This window comes from Erinaceus europaeus, chromosome 7 (genome assembly GCF_950295315.1).
Source record: "Erinaceus europaeus chromosome 7, mEriEur2.1, whole genome shotgun sequence".
Taxonomy (NCBI): Eukaryota; Metazoa; Chordata; class Mammalia; order Eulipotyphla; family Erinaceidae; genus Erinaceus; species Erinaceus europaeus.
In genome coordinates this window covers 59,032,537-59,054,747 of record NC_080168.1, presented here as the reverse complement: position 1 = coordinate 59,054,747, position 22,211 = coordinate 59,032,537, and the positions used below count along the sequence as shown (strand labels likewise).

General features: G+C 43.2%; 1 protein-coding gene and 1 long non-coding RNA gene across 2 annotated transcripts in view; both read right to left on the bottom strand.

Annotated features, from left to right (window-relative positions):
• LOC132539422 (uncharacterized) overlaps nucleotides 1–22,211 on the bottom strand; it is a 328,586-nt gene that overhangs the window by 219,152 nt on the left and 87,223 nt on the right. The gene's annotated exons all lie outside the window — the stretch shown is intronic.
• On the bottom strand, nucleotides 1,251–21,956 carry CMAS (cytidine monophosphate N-acetylneuraminic acid synthetase). The gene is made up of 8 exons (XM_007517891.3): nucleotides 21,588–21,956; nucleotides 13,142–13,284; nucleotides 12,704–12,859; nucleotides 8,449–8,582; nucleotides 5,629–5,723; nucleotides 5,071–5,242; nucleotides 4,160–4,313; nucleotides 1,251–1,806 (listed from the first exon to the last, which is right to left on the bottom strand). Exons 1-8 carry the CDS (start codon nucleotides 21,845–21,847, stop codon nucleotides 1,616–1,618), a joined length of 1,305 nt encoding a protein of 434 aa, XP_007517953.1. The 5' UTR covers nucleotides 21,848–21,956; the 3' UTR covers nucleotides 1,251–1,615.

Below are 22,211 nucleotides of genomic sequence, written 5' to 3'. Positions count from 1 at the left end.
ACCACTCCACAGTTTATGGAGCACTATGATTAAGCCAGGATCCTCAGGCATGAAGTCCCATGTACTACCATTCCTTTGATGTAGACTACATGTTTGGGTTGGGGAAGACTTTATCATATTCTGGAGACAGGATGGAATCAGTCACTCAAAAGGTTCTGAAAAGGTTAATAGCAAACACAAAAAACCAGTGGGTAATATCTGTGACCTTGAGAGAACTACAGCAGTTTCCAGTGGATGGTGGATGGGGACACAGACTCTGGTGGTGGGAATGGTGTAGAATCATAGCCCCTGTTATCTTCATAATTTTGTGTATCAATATTAAATCACCAATTTAAGAAAAATCAATACGGTAGTCATATTGCTTTAGCTGAAAGGACAATGGGCTAGAAATATCAAGCTCAAGATTCTGTGTCTAGACTAGTGATGCAAAGGAGAAATTAAGGAAGACTGTACCATCTCAGAGGTAAAATGAGCAATGGGATTGGCCCAACCATGTCTGGCATATAAGAGGTAGCATTTGAGATGCAACCAGAATACAAAGATCCAATTTTATAGTCTTCTGCAGGGATCCTCTAGTGGAAGGCTTCCAGAGATTGGGCTCTGGGGAAGAAGAATGGGGTAAAATGTTGGGGATATGTAAGTTTAGGAGGGCAGGAGACAATAAAGTCAGAAAGGAAGGCATCAAAAAGATGGAAATAGAAACAGGACAAGATGGAAAGGAAATTAAGGTATAATAGAAGATGGTCTTTTTCTTCCTTTTTATTAAGCCTGGCCTGTGGAGGAAGATACTGAACTTTGAAATCTCGCTAGGCCTGACAGAGTGACCAGCCTCTGTAGTGTGATCTGAACAGCGTGGCTTCTTGCCAGAGTTTTGCTAGATTCATCTCTGCAGTGGAAACAGATGCAGCGCTCCAAGAAACAGTATTTATTGTGAGAGTGTCCGTGTTTATAGAGTCTCATACTTGGAATCCAATCTGGTAGGAGAGTAATTGTGGCTGTCAAATGGCCACCAAAGTCAAATTTAGCACATAAGATGCCATGACCTCTCTGAGAACAGCAAACTGTTTACTCCCAGACTGTGCAAAACTGTCTCAGCATGTGAGTGTCTTCAGAGAACTATAATTATACATATGTGCCTTATGTGCATGGGTACATGCGTTTTTTAACATCAATTGTGTGGTTAGTGTTGAAAGAAAAATGGGGGGGGATGCTTATATCTCTTTTCTAGAAATGAGGCCATTTTCATAAAGTTTGTGAAATGTACTTTTATTAATTCACAGAAGGGCAGGTCACACCAGATACACTGCCCCCAAGTAAATAAAATCTCAGCGTCATTAAAAGCACACAAACACAGTTTTACAGAGCACGCTACAAAGTTAATCTGGATGGTGTCCTTACTTTCACTTGCTAAAAAAATCTGAGACTGCCACCAGCAATTGTCTTGCATGAGGAGGAAAGTGGATGGAGGATGTCATTTTAGAGACAATTGGAGAAGACATGAAGAGAGATCACAAACCAAATCACACTGCAAACATCACGACATGGGATTGAACTCCATATGGAAGATACAAGTAGCTGAGGAAGTGACACTTCCTTTTCTGACATCATGAACTCATCATTTTTGGCATGAATTATTAGCCTTTTCCATCAGCAGGAAGATGTGCTCTGCAAACTCGCGGAGGGCCCCTCGGCCACCATTGGCTTTGCAGATGTAGTTCACCGCCTTCTGGGCTGTGGCACAGGCGTCGGCCGGCACTCCACTGAGGCCCACCCGCTTCAAGCATTCCTCATCAGACACCTCATTTCCTACAGGGGAAAGAAAGGCTGGCTCAGCACTGGAAAGGACCAAGGAAGATTCTTTCAAAACCGTGCAAGCGGCAGCCAACAAGTGATTCTGGTGACTTCAGTAAGGCTTAAGGCACTCACTGCATGTGGGAATAACGGCATACAATCAGAACTGGGTTCCAGCACTTCAGCAGTATAACTTGGGTTGCATTGGATGGACCTTCTCGTGGTGCATCCCGTGAGTACCCATTCATTGGGGAAACTGACGATCCTTCCTAGCTGACTGAATCCACATGGATCCCAGTCACTTTCAAAGCCAGCAACAAGCAGCTCCTGACAGCTTTGCTGTTGACTGGCTACGGAAGAAGGGCAAACGCTAGAAGAAGCAGCAGTATAACTGAAGGCCAGGGTCATCCTCTAAGCAATCCAAGATAACCTCTCTAGTCATGAGAGGAGGAGGATGTAGTATGGTTTTTATTTTCATACACAATGCAATTATCATTTTTTGCCTCCAGGGTTATCTCTGGGGCTTAGTGCCTGCACTACAAATCCACAGCTCCTGGAGGTCATTGTCCCCATTTTGTTGCCCTTGTTGTTTTTGTAAAAGTTATTGCTGTTGTTGTTGGATAGGGCAAACAGAAATCGAGAGAGAAGGGAAAGACAGAGAGGGGGAGAGAAAGACACCTGCAGACCTGCTTCACCACCTGTGAAGAGACCCCCCTACAGGTGGGGAACCGGGGACTCGAACCCAGATCCTTACTCTGGTCCTTGTACTTCACACCATGTGAGAGATCAGGGCACTGACTCATGGCAGTAACTAGGCTTAAACCTCTGGTCTTTCTGGGACCTCAGGCCTGCAAATCAAACTGATTACCAAAAAAGGGTGATTCTATCAAAGGGCTCTACAGTATTTTTTTTTTTCTCCATTAGATTTTCACAAGTGGTTCAAAAGTTCTGCTCCTAAAGAACTGTCATTCTGGGGGCTGGGTGGTGGCGCAGTGGGTTAAGTGCACATGGTATGAATTGCAAGGACCTACATAAGGATCCTGGTTCGAGCCCCCAGCTCCCCACCTGCAGGGGGTCACTTCACAAGTGGTGAAGCAGGTCTGCAGGTGCCTATCTTTCTCTCTCCCTCTCTGTCTCCCCTCCTCTCTGTCCTATCCAACAACATCTATAACTATAATAACAACAAGGGCGACAAGAAGGGCAACAAAATGGGAAAAAATGGCCTCCAGGAGCAGTGGGGAAAAAAAAAAGGAATTCTCATCCTGCTGCTTTGGAAGCCTATGCTAGCCTTGCAAATAAATGTGTCTTCCATTGTTCTCATGCATTTTCAGATCTTATCTGCCATCATTAGACTGTGAGCTCTGGGCGCAGTTATGACCCAGCAAGTAGCTGCAGGCTTGCATTTATCAGACAGTAGAGAAATGTATTTGCTTAATGCTAAAGTGAAATAGCTGTGACCCCTGAACATGACAGCAGACTGACTGACATGGGGGCACAGCATTCCATTTTATGAAGATTCTTTCTGTAAGGTATTTAGGTGGGTCCTCCGCACCCCTCTTCCCATTATAGGCACATTTGTCCGTTATCTTTCCTAGAATTAAAATGTGATGTCAAATCTAAGTAACAGCTAGACACGTTAAAGATATGGACTTCTAGGGGGCCAGGCAGTAGTTCAGCGGGTTAAGTGCACATGGCATGAAGCTCAAGGACTGGAGTAAGGATCCTGGTTGGAGCCCTCAGCTCCCTACCTGCAATGGGGTCGGTCACTTCATGGGCAGTGAAACAGGTCTGAAGGTGTCTTTCTGTCTTCCCCATCTCTCTTGATTTCTCTCTGTCCTATCCAACAACAATGACAACAATAATAATAACAATCACAACAATAAACAACAAGGGCAACAAAAGGAAAAAATGGCTGTCAGGAGTAGTGGATTCGTAGTGCAGGCATTGAGACCCAGCAATAACCCTGGAGACAATAAAATAAATAAATAAATAATTTAAAAAATGGACTTCTAGTACATTAGCAGTCTGTATGAATACCTGGATGAGCTCATTAATTCCTACAAAGCCTTGTGGCGGCAGGTAACTCTTGCCATCACCAGTTACTAGATGAGGAAGCGGATGTGCCCTGATGCCACGGCAGGTGGTAATAATAATTACAGCACCTGGGCACCTTGATGCATGTGATCATGCTTGCAAGAGGCCATCCCTACCTAATGCTTTCTTCTCATCAGTAGTGAAAGAAGCCCCGTTTCGTTTCCTTATAGATATGTTTTATAATCTTGGGAATTTTCTTAACTAAAAAAAAAAAAAAAAAAAAAAAAAAAAAGCTCTGTTCCATTTTATCATGGTGGAAGGAAGAGATACTGACCAAGATACGCCACTTCTTTCCAGCACAGCCCCATTTCTTTTCTCCACTCGTCCACCACTGCCAGCTTGTCTGGGACATTGACTTCCATCTTGCAATCCAGTTTTAAGGAAGAGAGTGTCTGTTTTGAACAGGCCCTTTCTGAGATGAACCTCACCTTAAAGAGAAAGAGAGAGAAAATAAATGAAGGAAACACAAGCCATTCACTATAAAAGGACTCCTTGTAAATAGTGCAGGTCACAAAGGGAATATATAGCCTTCTGACCTTCTAAAGGCCAGATTTTGCCTAAGCAAAATCAGTCATCATTTCAAAATGACGAAGGTTTAAAGTATTTTGTTTCTATGAGTCCAGAGCAGGTGAAAGGCCATTTTCTATAGTGGGAAAGCTTCTGTCTATGAAACTACAACATCCAATATGTGACACTCATCTAAGGCTAGGCATTAATCAGAGATTCCCCAGTAATTTAGTTTATCCAGAAGGTCAGTAATTTGTTTCTTGTGCTGTTTAAGGGAAACTTGAGATTTATAGTGAGCTGTAAAAAAAAAAAATCATTCTAGCCTACTGTTTTGAAAATAATGCTTAAATAGTAATCTGAATTAATTTTCCAATCATAACGATAATAAGATATTTAAAAAATATATATCCACAAGGTATTTGCTTTTCTCTTAATGCTGGCTGCTGTTTCTTATGAAACAAAACTATTCTTTGTTGACTGCTAGACTCCAGCTTTACTTATTTTATGTAAAATAAGTTGACAGTGTAAGTATGTAGAGGCTAAAATTTCAGATGCTTGAATAGATATTTAAAATGTCAGTCTCTATTTCCCTCATGTGTTCTTTGACCCTGAGTCATAATCTTAAAAAATAAATAAACAACAACAAAAAAAACCCTGCTACATTCAGGGGGCACATACCTCAACACCACTTTTCTTTAATAAACTTATCCCAATAGCATCTTTTACATCATAAGATATTATTTCTTTTTGGTCTCCTGATACATAAATGTGGCCATTGGTGAGGCATCCATCAATACTGCAAACCAATAGTTTTATCTCCTTAAGCTTCTCTTTGCCAAAATAGCCATATCTAAAAGGAATCAAAATAGACCTTTGAATACACGTGCAGTTCTAACCACTCCCTCACATCTGGCTCACACCAGTAAACATATAATCCCCCGTTCCCATTCCAGTTATTCAAACATCATACTTCAAATGTACTTCCCCTAGAACTCCTGTTTATAGTCTCAGAATATAAGAAGTAGGATCTAGGCAGGCTAGGTGTTTCTCAAGCTATTGTATATGCCACCTACAGACTAGTTTTCTGTGTCATCTTCCCATGAGTAAACAAACCAAGATGATTCTAAGAGATGTGGAACATTATTAGAATCTCTGACAACCAGTAGACAACGATTATGTGTATCTGCTCACTCTAGCTAAAGAATCGTGCCTAGGCTCTGCATGTCTGCTTCCTACCTCAAGACTCTTTGTTCTGCAATAGGCCAGTCAATATCCACATCGATGTCCACACTGTGCTCAGCCAGCATTTCGTAGTAGGCCATTTTCCCACCCTAGAGAGAGAGTGCAAATGCTGTGAGGGTCACTCTTAGCATATAGTCACTACATCCAAAGCTCATCATCATCCTGAGCAAAGAAATCATGTCCACCACTGCCCTGAGCAAAGCTCCTAACCCAGCAAAACTGTAACGCACAATTCTTCTTTTCTTTCTTCCTTCCTTTCTTTCTCTCTTTTTTTTTTTTAAGAAGGGAAAGCTTTTTGTTTCCCATTAAGTCACAGCATATAACTTCAACATTTTCCAAGTCCCTAACTCCATAGTGCAGGTCTCTCACTTTTTAAAGTAGATTTGTTTGTTTCTTGGCAGAGCTGAGGCCTCACACATGTAAGGTTCCATCACTCTGGACCACTTCTTCATTCAGATAGAGAAGCTCAGACAGATAGACACCAGAGCAGTGAGTGGAGCTCAAATCTGAGCCATGAGCTACAGAAACCCATCCTAGCCTACTGTTTTGAAAAATACTTAAATGTTGTCTTTGGCACATGCTTTCCCTGGTGGAGTTACCTCTGTGGCTCTAGGTTTTACTTTAAGATTGAACAAAAACCTATCCTACCATATTCTGACCATAAGGAACCTTCTAGAAATGTTCTAGAATATCCCGTTTTCTGAGTCTTGCCTGGCATCACCCAAAAGCAGTGTCAAGGTTTCTGGTAATTGTGTTCCAGTCTGCCCACTAAGGGGCAGGGGAAGACAAAGGATTGTGGTGGCCACTGCACAGACCTGTCTCAGGTCTCCGAGCTGCAGGTGGGGTGGGATGGACAGGAACCCTGTGGTACTCACGGGCTCAGCTTGCAAGAGTCTCCTGACCGTGGGGTCTGAGGAAAGCTCTCTATGACTGTAATCATTTTCAATGTCAAGATCAGCCACTGGGAAATTTCCTTCTTCAGACTTGTAGGTCTCTTTATCAGTCTTGCTGTGAAGAGCCACTTCATTGTTCAGTCCCTCAATGCATAGCTTGTGGGGAGGGTGCTATCTATCCATCCAGCCCTAACTGTCCTGACCAGTCCAATACTAGACAGCTAGACTGCTGTCTGTATGCTGACAGGAGATGGGGTGTGAGGAAATACTTTGTCTGTGGGAACACGAGTCACTTTGAAATTTTTAATACAAACATGGAGTTGTTAAATTTTTTTTTTTTTGCCTGCAGGGTTATTGCTGGGGCTCGGTGCCTGTTGTTTATCGTTTTTGTTGATGTTGTCGTTGTTGTTGGATAGGATAAAGAGAAATCGAGAGAGGAGGGGAAGACAGAGAGGAGGAGAGAAAGACTGCATACCTGCATACCTGCTTTATGGCCTGTGAAGTGACCCCCTGCAAGTGGAGAGCTGGGGCCTCAAACGGGGATGCTTACACCAGTCTCTGCGCTTTGTGCCATGTGCGCTTAACCCACTGCACTACCACCCAGCGCCCCACCTATTTTTTAAGTACCTTTTGGGTAGTGTAAGGACCTGAAACCAAACCATGATAGTATCATTTACTGCCTGCTGATCATTTCACATTTCAGTGCTGCCATTTCCTTCTCTGTAAAACTTGGCTAGGAATGTCCATTTCACTCTTACCATCTGAGACAGCCTATGTCATGTATTTGGTTTTGTCCTTGGTACACAGTGAATGCTGAATTCCAAGTAAAATGAGTAAATTTTGCATAGTAGTCTCTAAAGATGGCATACAACCTCATTTTCAAATGAAAGCAACAACACTTAGAACAAATAAAGTCATATATTCAAAGATATTATACATATACATATATATATTTTTTTCTTTTCTTTAAGAGCACTGCTCTGCTCTGGCTTTATTGAACCTGAAACTTTAGAGTTTCAAACATGAGAGTCTCTTTGCATAACCAATATGCTACCTCTCCCACCCTCTGTAATACCTTTTGAAAAATATATATTTATTTCATATTAGAGTTTTACATGAGAGATAAAGGGGGAGGGGTGGGCTGGGTGATGGGACACATGGTAAAGTGCATGTTAAAGTGCACAAGGATTTAATTAGCTTCAAGCCCCTGGTCCCCATCTGTACAGAGAAGCTTCATGGTAAAGCAGTGCTGCAGGTGTCTCTCTCCCTATTACCCCTCCCCTCTCAATTTCTGTCTTTATCCAGAAATAAAATAATAATAATAAACAAGAGAGAGAGAGAGAGGAGCCAGAGCACTATTCTGGTACACGTGGCTCCCAGGACTGATGCACGAGCCTCAGGCACGCAAATCCCTTCTCTCTACCAGCTAAGCCACCTCACCAGCAGTTTTGTCTCTTTAAAGACAGTGGAATACGGACAGTAGTACATATGAAATAATTCTGATTGGGGTCTGGTGAAATGGCAGGGTGGTTATGGAAAAGAAAAAGAAAAAAGACTTTCATGCCTGAGGCACCAAAGGTTCCCAGGTCCAATCCCCAGCACCAACCAGAGCTGAACAATGTTCTAATAAATTAAAAAAAAGCTTTGATTGGAATCATATGAATACCAGGACATAACAGATCAGTCAATATAGTTGATTCATTTCTTGTCTCAAGGTTTATAGTTGCAGCAGACAGACCCATTTATTTACTGAACTGACTGCAGGGATCAGTGTGGGGCACACCTGCCAGGCAGATGCCTCACGGTGAGTCCTGCAGGGACCTACGGGGGGGGGGGGGGGGGCGTGCTCCCCTCTAGGAGCCCACAGTATGCATGCGGCACAAAAGGACTTGCAAGACTGTCCTAAAGTAAAGGCACACACCTGTAAGTAGCCCATCTCTATCAAGTGTCTCTTAGCAAAATAAAACGAGCCATTTTCATAGAGTTCTCCATCCCAGTCTTGTCGCCGAGGTCGTTTGGCTGGATTCAGATTCAGAGGCTCAGTTACTTCACGAACTAAAAGGACAGAAGCATAGTGAGTCCACCATACTTTTGAAAGTTTTCATTTAGTTACTCAGAAAAAACAAATTCAGAATCATAGAATGCTTTCTATATTGAGATAGAGCACTTTTGTTTCTAATGGAATGGAATCCTTCTCAATTCTGATGACTCATCTTTGCTTTCTAGTAAAAATAGTAAGAGAAAATTAGAATAATTGTGTTTTATTTAACATTTTTAATATTTATTTATTTTCCCTTTTGTTGTCCTTGTTTTTTTTATTGTTGTTGTAACTGATGTTGTCGTTGTTAGATAGGACAGAGAGAAATGGAGAGAGGAGGGGAAGATAGAGAGGGGGAGAGAAAGATACCTGCAGACCTGCTTCACTGCCTGTGAAGTGACTCCCCTGCAGGTGGGGAGCCAGGGGCTTGAACCGGGATCCTCTGGCTAGTCCTTGTACTATGCACCACGTGCACTTAACCCACTGCGCTACTGCCCAACTCCCAGAATAATTGTGTTTTAACGCTTTAGGAGAACATCGAAGTAACCATGAACTAGCTTCAAAACAGCTGATCTTGTCATCAGCCATCGAGTTTCAATAGCTGAGGTCTCTGGGCCGTTGTTTCACTGTTTGCTGCTATAGACATGCAATGGCGTTATTATCTAGTGTGGCTGAGAAAACTACTTCAGGGACTTAAAACTTAAGATTCCCTCTGTGAAAATTTCTGAAACTTAACATAAGACCTAGTCATTTATCCTCAATAAATGTGTTTTTTTTAAAACACTGAAACTTATACAGTCCCTCATGGGACGCAGATAGACAAGCTAGATTTTGTTGGTGGTGTTTTGCAGAAAAAGCAAGGAGGACAGCCTCTCTCCCCAGTGGACACTGATTTATTTTTTGAGTCTGAGGAAGTAGGGGAGTTCAGAAAGAACAAGCTTGTCTCAAGGAGGAGGGTGCTGAGGGGTAGAGAGGAAGTTGTGACCTGAGTCACACTGTCATCTGTAGGAACCTCGAATAACAGAGTGAGTTCTTCCCACCTTGTGGTCCCCCCTTTGGGACATGTGCTGAGTGTGGTATGGGTGAGGAAACTGGAAGCAGGCTGCAGGTACATGTGATGCTTTGGTCACAGAGTCCTGTTAGCAGTGGAATATTAGCAATACACACAAGACACCTCTCCTAACAAGACACCTCATTGAGATTAGGACCGAAATTAGTGGGCTGTCAGAAAAGTTTTTTGCATAGAAAAACATAGAAAGCTAAGTCATAACTTCTCTGACAACCCAATAAACGCTGACCCAACTCAGCACCAATGATTAGCTCCTCATCCTCTGCCTCCCTGGAGGAAAATAATGTGCACTCTTGTCTCTACAGGAGACAGATGAATGCAGTAGGCCCCCCTCAATAAAAAAGAAAGAAGGGGCCAGGCAGTGGCACACCTTGTTAAGTACTCACATTACAGTGCACAAGGACCCAGGTTCAAATCCCTGGTCCATACCTGCAGGGGGAAAGCTTCACAAATGGTGAAGCAGGGTTGCAGGTGTCTCTCTGTCTCTCTCCCTTTCTATCTCCCTCTCCTCTCTCAATTTCTCTCTGTATCCAATAATAAATAAAATAAAAACATTTTTTTAAAAAGGAAAGAAAGACAATGGGAGGAGGACAGAAAGAAAGCATTAGGCATATGAAACAGAAGTACATCTCATAGTCAGAGAAAACAGTCACAAAATGACAGATTACTCACTTGCTGGAATTTGATTAGATTAAAAAAAAACACTTTACATATGGTAAGATTAAAAAACACTTTACATATGTAGAGAAATTGGTAAAAATTAACAAAGAAGTCAAACAGATGGAGTTCGTGTGTATTTTGGAGTTATACTACATGTAGAAATAGATTATGTGACAGTTATACAAAAGGCAGGGGATGAATAAGAGCTGTATTATTCTGAAACCCCAGGGAATTTGTCAAATGCTAACTTAATGAGGACTACAAGTTATGGACGCAATGTGTGATTTCTACAACAGTTCTGTCCAGGAGCCATATAATGTGAGCCACACACGATTTAGAATGTTTCTAGTAGCCAGGGTTTAACAAGATTAAAAACCAGTGAAGTGGGAGTCAGGTGGTAGCACAGTGGGTTAAGCGCACGTGGCGCGAAGCACAAGGACTGGCTCGAAGTGCAGGGACTGGCATAAGGATCCCGGTTCAAGCCCCTGGCTCCCCACCTGCAGGGGAGTCGCTTCACAAGCGGTGAAGCAAGTCGCAGGTGTCTTTGTCTCTGTCTTCCCCCCTCCTCTCTCCATTTCTCTGTGTCCTATCCAGCAACAACATCGATTACAACAACAATAATAGCCACATGGTAAAATAACAAGGGCAGCAAAAGGGAAAATAAATATAAAAAAAGGAAATTAAAAACCAGTGAAGCTAAAATTTCCTATTTTATTTAACTCAGGTAATTTAAACAGGCAATAAATGTGAGTGAGGAGTTGTACCTACCCCTCACTGAACTGTAGAACTACAGTATATAACTTACATCCCAGTTTGGGATGCAGCCCTGCTTCACCACTCCTGATGCTTTCCCCCTGCAGGTGGGGCCAGGGGTTTGAACCTGGGTCCTTGCGCACTGTAATGTGTGTGCTTAAATGGGTGCACCACTTCCTGGCTCTCTACATTAGAACTGTGCTAAGGTGATAACTAATAAAAAGATATGAAAAGCTATGAAAAAATAAAATGGAATATTTGTTAAAGTATTGGTCAATCTACTAACACTTTTAGCAGTAATGATTTTATAAACATAGAAACTAAGAAGAGGTTCATAAAAAATACCACTCTGGTTTGGAATCATAGTCCATCAATATAGCATTTTGTGTGACAGTTGTTCTAGAGAATTTATCATATGAAAACACAATGTTGTTGTCTCTAACATTAGTCGGTGCAAAAAGGTCTTTTCTTCAAACATTTCTAACTTCCTTAAAGACATTTATGAGTCTGTCATTTCAAACAGTAAATATTTAGTCTTAATACTTATTGAGCCTGTTCTATTAAGTTTTTAAAACTCTGATCATAAAGCATATAAAATTCATCTAGATATTTTGTTTTATCTAGACATTTATTGAACCTCTTTGATTATAAAACACATGAAATTCACTATTCAACTCTATACTGGGCTTTCTTGATTTGATTAAACATTTCTATTTATTTATTATTTAAGTTTTAACAAGTCCTTTTTTTTTAATATTTATTTTATTTATTTATTCCCTTTTGTTGCCCTTGTTGTTTTATTGTTGTAGTTATTATTGTTGTTGTCATTGTTGGATAGGACAGAGAGAAATGGAGAGAGGGAGGGGAAGACAGAGGAGGAGAGAAAGACAGACACCTGCAGACCTGCTTCACCGCCTGTGAAGCGACTCCCCTGCAGGTGGGGAGCCGGGGTTCGAACAGGGCTCCTTATGCCAGTCCTTGTGCTTTGCGCCACCTGCGCTTAGCCCGCTGCACTACCGCCCGACTCCATAACAAGTCCTTTCTATTACATATTTCTGGAAGTTGGTAAGTTCAAACCGCTGTATGTAAAACTTAACATAAAACCTGACACAGTGAAGCCACATAGTAAATTACTTAATGAAACCCATAAGTAAATGCATTTGTTGATTTACTTTAATGGTTTTGATGACATGTGCACTTTGATACTAAAAAATATTTTAGTGTATATTTTCTATCATCAGAAATCAGACTTTTGTTCAGTCCTATAGAACTCTTGGATAGCAATTCCAGAATTCACTCTAAAGTTTCTCTAGACCACTGTGGTATAAGAATTCTACTGGATTTATAACAAGTTTTCAAAATGAGTCTAAAACACACATGCATGACTCTAATCTAAAAAAAAAAAAAAAAAAAAGACATGTCCAGGTTAAAATGTCCCCTTTTAAAAACAGCAAGGAGAGACTGAATTTGGTTTCGCAGCTTTGTGCCTGTAGTCACAAGACTGAGAGCTGACTATAAGTGTCATCACTACAGAGAAGAGCAGTGCTCACTTCTGCTATGGCGGCTTTTCCAGTCTCCCCATGTCCCAGGAGTATTTCTTTACATATGGGAAAATGGACTCACAGATAAAATGAGCTGAAATAAAGAGCAGATTACCTCCTTTCTGAATCTCACTCCATCGAAATTGATGGCGTCTCACAACAGAGAACACAGAATCATATCCTTCTTCTCGTATCATTTCTGCAACCTTCTGAAGGTCAGTGGGATGTAAACATGGAGAAGTAGCTTGAATATTTCCTACAATGTCAACCTCTTAAAAAAAAAAAAAAAGTACAAGAACAAGAGCAAATGAAAAGGCCATCCAAATAAAGTTGTTTGCGAGCACATACATAAATGACATTTTGAATTCCAATGTTAGGGCCCAGGAAGCAGTGAATGGAAAAGTACTTGGCTTATATGCACAAGGCTCTGGGATCACTCCCTAGTAGTATGTTTATATTTTTTAAAAAATCAAATTTCAAAATCAATCTTGTGAGATTAGCAGCAAGTGGAAATGCTATAAAACCTGGAGTAAAAGGTCAGTCAGATGCATACCATTGTGGTAGTTCAGAAATTCTATGATGGCATCTAGTGAGGTAGAGCTGTCTTTCGAAACATCAGAACTTCTGCGATGGACCTGTGCACCGTACTGTTTGGCCACATTTTCAATTTCATCATGGTCTGTTGAAACCCACACACTGTGCAGACAATTAAAAAAAAAATTAAATAAATAGCAAGTCAGACTAAAAGACAGTATTACAGATACAAAGGCTTTGCAACCTCAGAATATAGCTTACTTGATTTTAGGCTGTTTTTTGTACCAGTCCAAAGGAATATAAAGTATTTTGTATGTGTATTAAAACTTTAACATCTGAATAAAATATAGTCCTACATACTATCCAGATATTTATGTATTATTAGTTGTGTTAGTTAATGCTATGTATGTAGCCATAGGGACAGTTCTGCAAGTGTGTGTGGAGGTGATAAATGGTATTACTTTTTGTTTCTCCCCCCCATATTGATTAAATAATGGTTTATAAGAGCATAGGTTAATAGGAATGTATATTAACAGCATTTCTATCACCAAAGGTCTGTGTATCTACTCCTTCCCATCCCCGCCAAAGTGGAACTAATAACTGGTATTTTTAAGGCATTTAAAGCCAAATAGACCATACATTCAAAAATCTAGAGGAAATGAACATCCTCCCTTTTAATCCCAACCTATATCCAAAATATTTTCTAAGGTATATAATATACTAGCTAAGAACAAATTAAACTTGGTTTAGCTAAGCCATACAGTTGTAAGGATTTCAAGCTTCAATGAGGTTAAATGACCCAGTATGACCTCAATCAGATAATGTAACTCTTGCTCCCATCCCAAACTAGTAACAAGCCTGTAGGTATGTAGATAGTCTACTGGGTTACAGTCATTGATAACAATTACAGACATGGAAAATGTGACTTAATTGGCTCAGCAGAGTTTTAGTGAATATATCTACCAACTACAGTTACACAGTTGACCAAAAACTTCGTAAGATGATGGCTAAGACTGAAACGAAAGAGCCCTCGTCGCTAGGGAAGTTAGGTTCCTGGATGTTTACAGATTCTTGTTGCTAAAAAACAAACAAACAAATGAAACAGATACAAGCAAACTGTAAGGCTATAAGAACTATGGTAGCCATCTCTGGGCGGTGGGAGGGTAGGGATACAGAACTTTGATGGTGGGTGTGGTGTGGAGCTATACACTGTAATCTTACAGTCTTGTAACAAACTATGAATAACAAATAAAATAAAATAAAAATCTTGTTGCTGGAGCCAGGTGGTAACGCAGCGGGTTAAGTGCACGTAACACAACGACCAGCATAAGGATCCCAGTTCAAGCCCCAGTTCCCCACCTGCGGAGGGGTTGCTTCACAAGTGGTGAAGCAGGTCTGTAGGTGTCTATCCTTCTCTCCCTGTCTTCCCCTCCCCTCAATTTCTCTCTGTCCTATCCAACAACAGCAGCCGCTCTAATGGCTATAACAACAAAATGGGAAAGGTGGCCTCCAGGAGCAGTGGATTTGTGGTGCAGGCACAAATCCTGGCGATAACCCTGGAGGCAAAAAAAGAAAAAGAAATTATTGTTGCCAAAACCAGTTGTTTTCAGCTGGGGAGGTATACCTCACCTGGGAGGGTACCTGCTTTGTCACATTCATGGCCCAGGGTCAAGTTCAGCCCCCAGTGCACCCCCCCCACACTGGGGGGAGTTTCAGTGTTGGGGTATCTTTCTCTCTCTCTTAATTCTATCTAAAAAAAGTTCACTCCACCCTTAAAAAATAATATATATATATATTGTATTTAATGTCAAGTACACTAATCCCCCAATTAAAAAAAAACACAGCGTGACTAGTATGTTTCATTTGTGACGTTATACAAAGATATGCTAATGGTGTCTAGTCATTGGCAAACGTGTATATGCACGTGCACACACACACACACACACACACACACACACACACACACACACACACACACACACAAATGCACACATTTTTGTCCCTCCCCAGGGGCCCTATGCCAGCACTAGAAATCCACCATTACTGGAGGTCTTCCTTCCTTCCTTTCTTCCTCCCTTCCTTCCTTTCTTCCTTCCTTCCGTCCATCCGTCCTATGTTTCTTTAATACTTTATTTGATAGGACAGAGAGAAATTGAGAAGGACAAGTGGGAAGACAGAGAGGGAGAGAGAAAGACAGACACCTGCAGACCTGCTTCACTGCTTGGGAAGCGACCCTGCTTGCAGGAGGAGAACAGGTGCTCAAGCCCAGGTTCTTGCACACAGCACTACATGCACTTAGCTGCACCACCACCCAGTCCCCCCCCACACAAATACACACATATATTTTTACATATTTCATTCATCATCTGCTGAGGGAAAGAGTAACTGCATGTTTCAAATGTCTGTGCTCAGTTATCAAAAGGAAGAAGCAAATGAAAAACCTCGGTGTCTCTGCATTCATTTATTCTTTGACATTGCAGAGGAAGAAACTGTAGGTAGAGATAAAGTCAAACAGCATCCTCAAAGAGTTCCAAGGGAGGCTTAGTAAAAGGCAGGGATCTGGGGAGGGGGCCAGAGCCCCCCAGTAACTCATGTCACTTTGTGAAAAAGAACGCAGGAACTCCAATTTCCCTCCATCTTGGACTTTGAAATAATGCTGTGATCAACTTGTCATTAGAAAAAACTACCACAGTCAGAGTAGTATACAGATCAAAGTGAAGTACCAATGGAAACCTAGTTAGTTTTCCTACTAGACCAATGTAAAGAAGGATGCTAAGAGGCTAGCAAAGTAAAACGTCAACAGTATGTCACCAGATCATGTATTTCTAAAGCCATTTGTTTTACTATATCCCAAGTTTCATAGTAATGAAAATTCAGTACCCCATAGGAATTAGTGGTCTTCTTGAAGTGCTTAAAAGGTAAAGGGGGGAAATGATTTTGAAAGAGATTTGCTTGGTTTTCTTCTCCCTGTCCTCTTACCATTCATGAATAGCATGCTTACGGAGTCCGCATTCTGTTTTCAGGCACTACTGTGGACACTGGAGATACACAGTCTATTCTTTTGAGAAATTCAGTTTGTCTCAGAGACAGAGAACACAGCACCATCATTCTCTGCAAGCCTTTGTAAAAAGAAAGGTAAGGGGGCAATAATCATCTTCTGTATACAATGCCTTACCTTTCACACAGGGTTTTTCATGGTACCTGCTATGGAGTGATGCTCAGTATATACGTATTGCATGAATGGCCCAGTAAATGGTTAAGTGTGTTCTCCAAAGGAAAGGACTCAAATCCTGCCTCTACCATATGCACCTCATATATCCCTATGAAAAAAACACAGCCTCCCAAAAATCTTGATTTTCAGTCAACTGGAGGTGATAATAATAGCGATCACCACATGTGGTTGTTAGAGGTATGAATTAGAAAAACACAACACAGGCTGGGTGGTGGTACACCAAGTTACAATGCACAAGGACCAAGGTTAAAAGCCCCCAGTCCCCACCTACAGGGGGAAAGATTCAAGAGTGGTGAAGTAAGTCTGCAGGTGTCTGTCTTTCTTATAAAACAACAGTCCTAAAGATGCTCACTGAAATGAGAGGATGTCAGTAAGCAAAGGAGAAATATGAGAAAAATTCAAGCAGAAATTGGAGTTAAAGAATAAAGTAGCTGAAAAAAAAAAAAAAAAAAAAAACCAAAGCAAAAAACCACAATAGCAGGGCTTAACAGCAGAATGACAGAAACAAAAGGCTGAATCAGTGAGCTTAAGGATAGGATAGTGGAAGCCATAAAATATAATAAACAGAAAAAATAAGAATGGAAACAAATTAAGAGAGCATAAGATAGCTAGGGGTCACATTAACAGAAACAACATACCCATCATGGGGGAGAAAAAAAGGGACAGAAGTGTTTGAAGAAATAATAACTGAAAGCTTCCCCAGCGTGAGGAGGAAGACCAGCCATCCATGTCTCGGATGCTCAAAGAGTCCCAAAATAAACCCAAATAGGCATGTACCAGGATACATTAAAGTTAAAATTACAAAGATCAGAGTTAGAAACTCCTAAGAGTTTCTCTACAGAAATAGAAGAGGTCAGGAGAGAATAGCTAGGCATATTTAAAGTGTAGAATGGGGGAGTCAGGTAGTAGCACAGTGGGTTAAGTGCACATGGTACGAACGCAGGCGTAAGGCTGCCAGTTAGAGCCCCCAGCTCCCTCCCTACCTGCAGGGGAGTCGCTTCACAAGTGGTGAAGCAGGTCTGCAGGTGTCTATCTTTATCTCCCCCTCTCTGTCTTTACCTCCTCTCTCCATTTCTCTCTGTCCAACAACTACATTAATAACAACAACAATAACTACAACAATGATAAACAGCAAGGGCAACAAAAGGGAATAAATAAATACTAAAAAAAAAAAAAGTGTTGAATGGAAAAGACCTCTAATGAAGGACACTATCTATTGATGTAATCACCCAGTTTGAAAGAACTTTTCCAAACAACAGTGGAAAGAATCCATTCCCACTAAACTGGTCCTGAAAAAGAAAAAAGAAAAAAAAAAGAAAAAGAAACCTCAGTTGGAAGTAGCAGGCCACCTAAAAAACATAAAATGTACAACAGAGGTAGACTGACAATGGAGACTCTTAGAGTGAACTTGAAGACTGTTTTTAGCGTTACAGTAAGAACCCTTGAAGAAAAACAGGTGGCCCATGTTGCGCTGGAAATCGATCCTGCAGGCAAATGGGAACCTGAAAAAGTCAGGAACAGCCAGCCATCCCGAGACGAGATAAAATAGACTGCAAGCTATAAAAGGCAATGAGTTGACAGGGACGGGCATTGTGCAGTGGTTAGGGGACCCGTGTGCCAAAAGAACAGGGCAGTCATTAACATTTATGTCCTAAAGTAAGGAGCATCAGAATATACAAACCAAGTATTAACAGGGTTGGAGAGACATTGCCAACAACACAACAGAAATGGCCTTGAACAACCCACTGTCACACACACTGATCAACTGGACAGAAAATCAGTAAGGCGACAGCAGCTTTAAGCACGAAACTGGGAGGCTGGACCATCTCACTCCTGTGTGGAATAGAAAGAGACTAAACCTGGGAAGAGGTGACAGCAAATGGACACCAGCCTTTAGACTCTGACTGGAGAACTGTGGTCACCAGAGAAAGAGGGGGTATGGGCTGCAAAGTTGGAGGAGGTTCTAGTGGACTGCAGTGGAGAAAATACTGGTATTTTGGTGACAGACATGATGTACTAGCACACACTGTAAAGAGGTATTTTAGTGGCCTATGCCACTAAAATAGTCTTATAAAAGTGTTACCTAAAAAAAGCGGGGGAGGGTCAGGCAGTAGTGCACCTGGATGGGCACCCATAGTGCAAAGAGCTAGGATTCCCACAAGGATCCTAGTTCCTTCCCCATCTGCTGGGCTGGGGGGGGGGGGGGGGGTCACTTCACAAGTGGTGAAGCAGGTCTGCAGGTGTCTTATCTTTCTCTCCTCCTCTCTTGATTTCTCTGTGTCCTATCCAGCAGCAGTAACAGCAGCAATAACAACAACAAGGGCAACAAAATGGGAAAAATGGCCTCCAGGAGCAGTGGATTGTAGCGTAGGCATTAAGCCCCAGCAATAACCCTGGAGGCAAAAAAAAATATATTAAAAAAGGCAGAAATACAACCATAATTTATTAAAGTAGATAACTAGCCTTTGATTCAGGAGCTTCCAATGACATTAGAGTGAAAGGATGAACTTTTCTAAACAGGCCTATGAAACTCTGGATCAAATACAGAGTAAATGTCACAGTTGAATGCCAGGGGATTATCCTCAAACCAAGTCGTCCTGCTCCAGCAGGATGGACAGGAATATCAACCAGGGTGTGTGTGGGTGGGTGACGGTTATTTCAGATCACAAACTGCCATTTTAAGGAAAATCATACAGCACATGCCTTCCATTAGTCCTAAGTCCACACCGTAGAACTGAAACTAGGGGCTGTTTATTCATCACAAGTGTGTGAGGCAACATGTGACAGATACTTTGTTCTAAGGTTTACTCACACAGCACTGGCCTGCTGTGGAATACTGAGCTCTAACCACTTGGTTCCTCACAGCTTTTGATGATCTACTCAATAGTTAAGCCTGGAAGGGTGAGGGGAGTAGTCAAGGGGAGGCTCTTGTTAGCTATGGCAATTAGGAAGAGTCCAGCCTGAAGCCAAAGGTTGGAGGCACTGTAAAAGTTGGTGTGTACCCAGGGAGAGGCACTTGAGGAGGGACTCAGGCAGGTGCCAACCAGTTGCCCAGGCCATCTGGGTTTATAACTTGAGGCTTTTTCAAACAGAAAAATGAATTTACCATAGCAGACAAGGTGCAACCCAATGCAAGGAACCCTGGAATATGGGTTCTGATTTAGGGGCAGAGAATTAAGGAGCTGTCATCCAGAATGTTTGCTTTCCAAACTGATCCATCTGTGATCACAGAGAGAAGAGCTGAGGGGTAGTAGATCTGCATCTCAAAAGGTCAGAGGGGGGAGTTACAATTGCAAGCTTTCTTCTAAAAGGGGATTCCCTTTGGGATTTGTGTGTCACAACAAAAACAGATAGATATTTTAAGGGAATGAAGGGTGGGGGTGGGGGACCATGTTGGGAACAGGCCCTAAGTGGCTACAACCCATGGTTGAGTTTGGGGAGTTGGGAGGCAGGACAGCCATTTTGATGCCTAGGTAGAAGAATCCAGATGTCAAAGATGCTGCCAATTATTTATTACCCTGGTAGAGCATACACTAGTTTGTTTGAGTATAGCCCATCCCTGTAGATCACAAGGCAAAATCAGGAGAGGAGGGCTCACCTCCCCTTGCTGCCCTACCCTCTGCTGAAGAATTTGTTAAGGGCCTGTGAACAAGCAGTGAGGATTTGCTGGAACACTCACTCTTTCTGCCCTTAAATCTTGACTGTTGTGCAAACACTATGGACCTTGCTTATACATTTGGTAAGCCAGTATGAAAGGGGTTTCCTAAGGTGAAATCAAAGGGCATATTGCACAGTGGCTTTCCTTCTTCCTCATCTCTCTCTCATTCATTTCACCAAAATGGGCTCTTACAACATTGCTACTGCCTGGAAGTACTTTCTCTCACTTCCTCTCTCCCTCCCTCTCTTTTCCTTTATTCCTTCCCCCACCCCACTGTCTACACCTTAGTAACAGGTAAAAAAAATAAACAAAAAAACAACCCAAAAGTGTGTGAGCTTCAAAAAGACAAATGTGTCAAAGATGAATATATGCTGGCATCTGGCTGTGTGTGGCAGAAGAAATTAGGGCTCTGTAAATATTTACGAGCCTGACCCAGCCCCTAAGTCTTACCCTATCTGTCAAGTGCACACTTCCTCATAAACCAGGATTATCTTCTGGGTGCCAGCTTCTTACCTGCCTCCACCCTCGGCTTCCTTTGGAATGACAACATTAAGAAAATAACTAAATTCACCCTTTCTTTATTTCTGACATCACCTTATTTGAAACAAGCTTGGTTAAAATGAGAATGATTCATCTGTAATGTAGTGTGGGTAATTAGTATGCTTCCAAAACGGCCATGTCTTAAGGAAAAAAAAAATCCAGGAATCAAAAGGTTAAAATAATTTCCTTTGCACCCTAACAAATGGAACCAAAATTTCCTTTTAAGTGGTTATCTGTGCATTCTTTCCTGGCACCCTGGAGTCCTCCCTCCCTCCCGCCTTTTATGAATATGGGGGGGGGCTTGTCACTCCAGCTTCACCTGGGGCACAAGGCAGTGTTTCTCCAGGCTGGACAATGAGAGCTGGTTGGCCTCCGAGGGCAAGGCGGTGGGAGTGTGGGTACCCCAAGAGATCTGATAAGCCCTTTGACACGCTGATCATCAAACAGCCAGGGCCTGAGCTTTCTTTCCTGCAGTCCAGTCTCTCACCTGGGTCCAAGTGCAAGCAGCCTTTTCTGCATTGTGCTGACTCACGGGCAGGGCTTTAAGAATCATTTTCTCCAAGGTGGGGAGAGGCTCACACACCCCCTCCTCTCAGCCGTGCACCCCGAGGCCTCCCCGCGTGGACTGCAATGGGAGATAGATTGACAGGGCCTCTAGTGAAAGCAGCTGCAGATTGAGCGCAGGTGGCGGCTGGTGTGTGTGTGGGGGGCTGGATGGGGGGGACATGAAGTGGGGTGTGGGGGTGCTCCTCGATAGGGGTTGATGAGCTGGGGGAGGGAGACGGCTGAGCCCAGCAAGTCACCCCCCACCCCTTTTTCTTTTCTTCTTTCTTTCTCTCTCTCTTTTTTTTTTTTTTTTGCAGAAGGCCTTCTGCAGGGCGGGGACAACAGCTGTCCCAGGTCGTGAACCAGGAAGGCGCGGGGCCCGTCCTCCTGGGGCGGCCAGAACCACCCCCCACCGCCCGGGTCGTGCAACCCCCCAGCCCGGCTGCAGGGGTCCCAGGGACACCCCCCAACGCCGCCGCACATGCGCACCTCTGGAAGACCCCCGAGTCCAGCGCCGCCCGCAGGACCCAGCCAATGAGCGGGACCCCCGCCAGGTGCTTGATGTTCTTCAGGGGGATGCCCTTGCTGCCGCCCCGGGCCAGCACCAGCGCCGCCAGGTGCGGGGGCTTCTCCACGCCGCGGCCCGGGCCGCCCCGGGAGTTGCGCTGCAGCTTCGGCGGCCGGCCCCGGGACGGCCGCCCCCGCGGGTGGGCCACGGAGGTGGCGGCCCCCTTCTCCGCCGGGTCCATCTTCCTCCCACGCCGCCTCCCCAGCTTCTCCACATCCGGGAGCTCCGCTTCCCGCGCCACCTCCGCGGGGCGCCGCCCGAGCTCCCCGCCCGCTCGCTCGCTCCGTCGCCCAGCCCGCCGCCCACTGGCGGGGGTGGCTGTTTCCCGGACACGCCCCCTAGTTGTGGCCACGCCCTCCGCGCGAGGCGCGCCGGGAGTTGTAGTCCGCCGCCGCCTGCCTGGCGCTTGGGGTTCCAGAGAGCTCTGGAGTGTGGGCCACTGAGCAGGGAGGGTTGGGAGGGAACTCCAGAGGTTAAGGGCAGGTGGAGACAGCTCATATGAAAATATTTATTTATTTATATTGGTGACTTAGTATTGATTTATA

Excerpts from the sequence above, each read along its gene's own strand:
- CMAS (XM_007517891.3), bottom strand. The coding sequence starts at position 21,847 with ATGGACCCGGCGGAGAAGGGGGCCGCCACCTCCGTGGCCCACCCGCGG. Across the intron at positions 12,860-13,141 it reads ATTTCTGAACTACCACAATG|AGGTTGACATTGTAGGAAAT; the intron begins GTATGCATCTGA and ends TTTTTTTTTAAG. Across the intron at positions 5,243-5,628 it reads GCAGAACAAAGAGTCTTGAG|ATATGGCTATTTTGGCAAAG; the intron begins GTAGGAAGCAGA and ends GATTCCTTTTAG.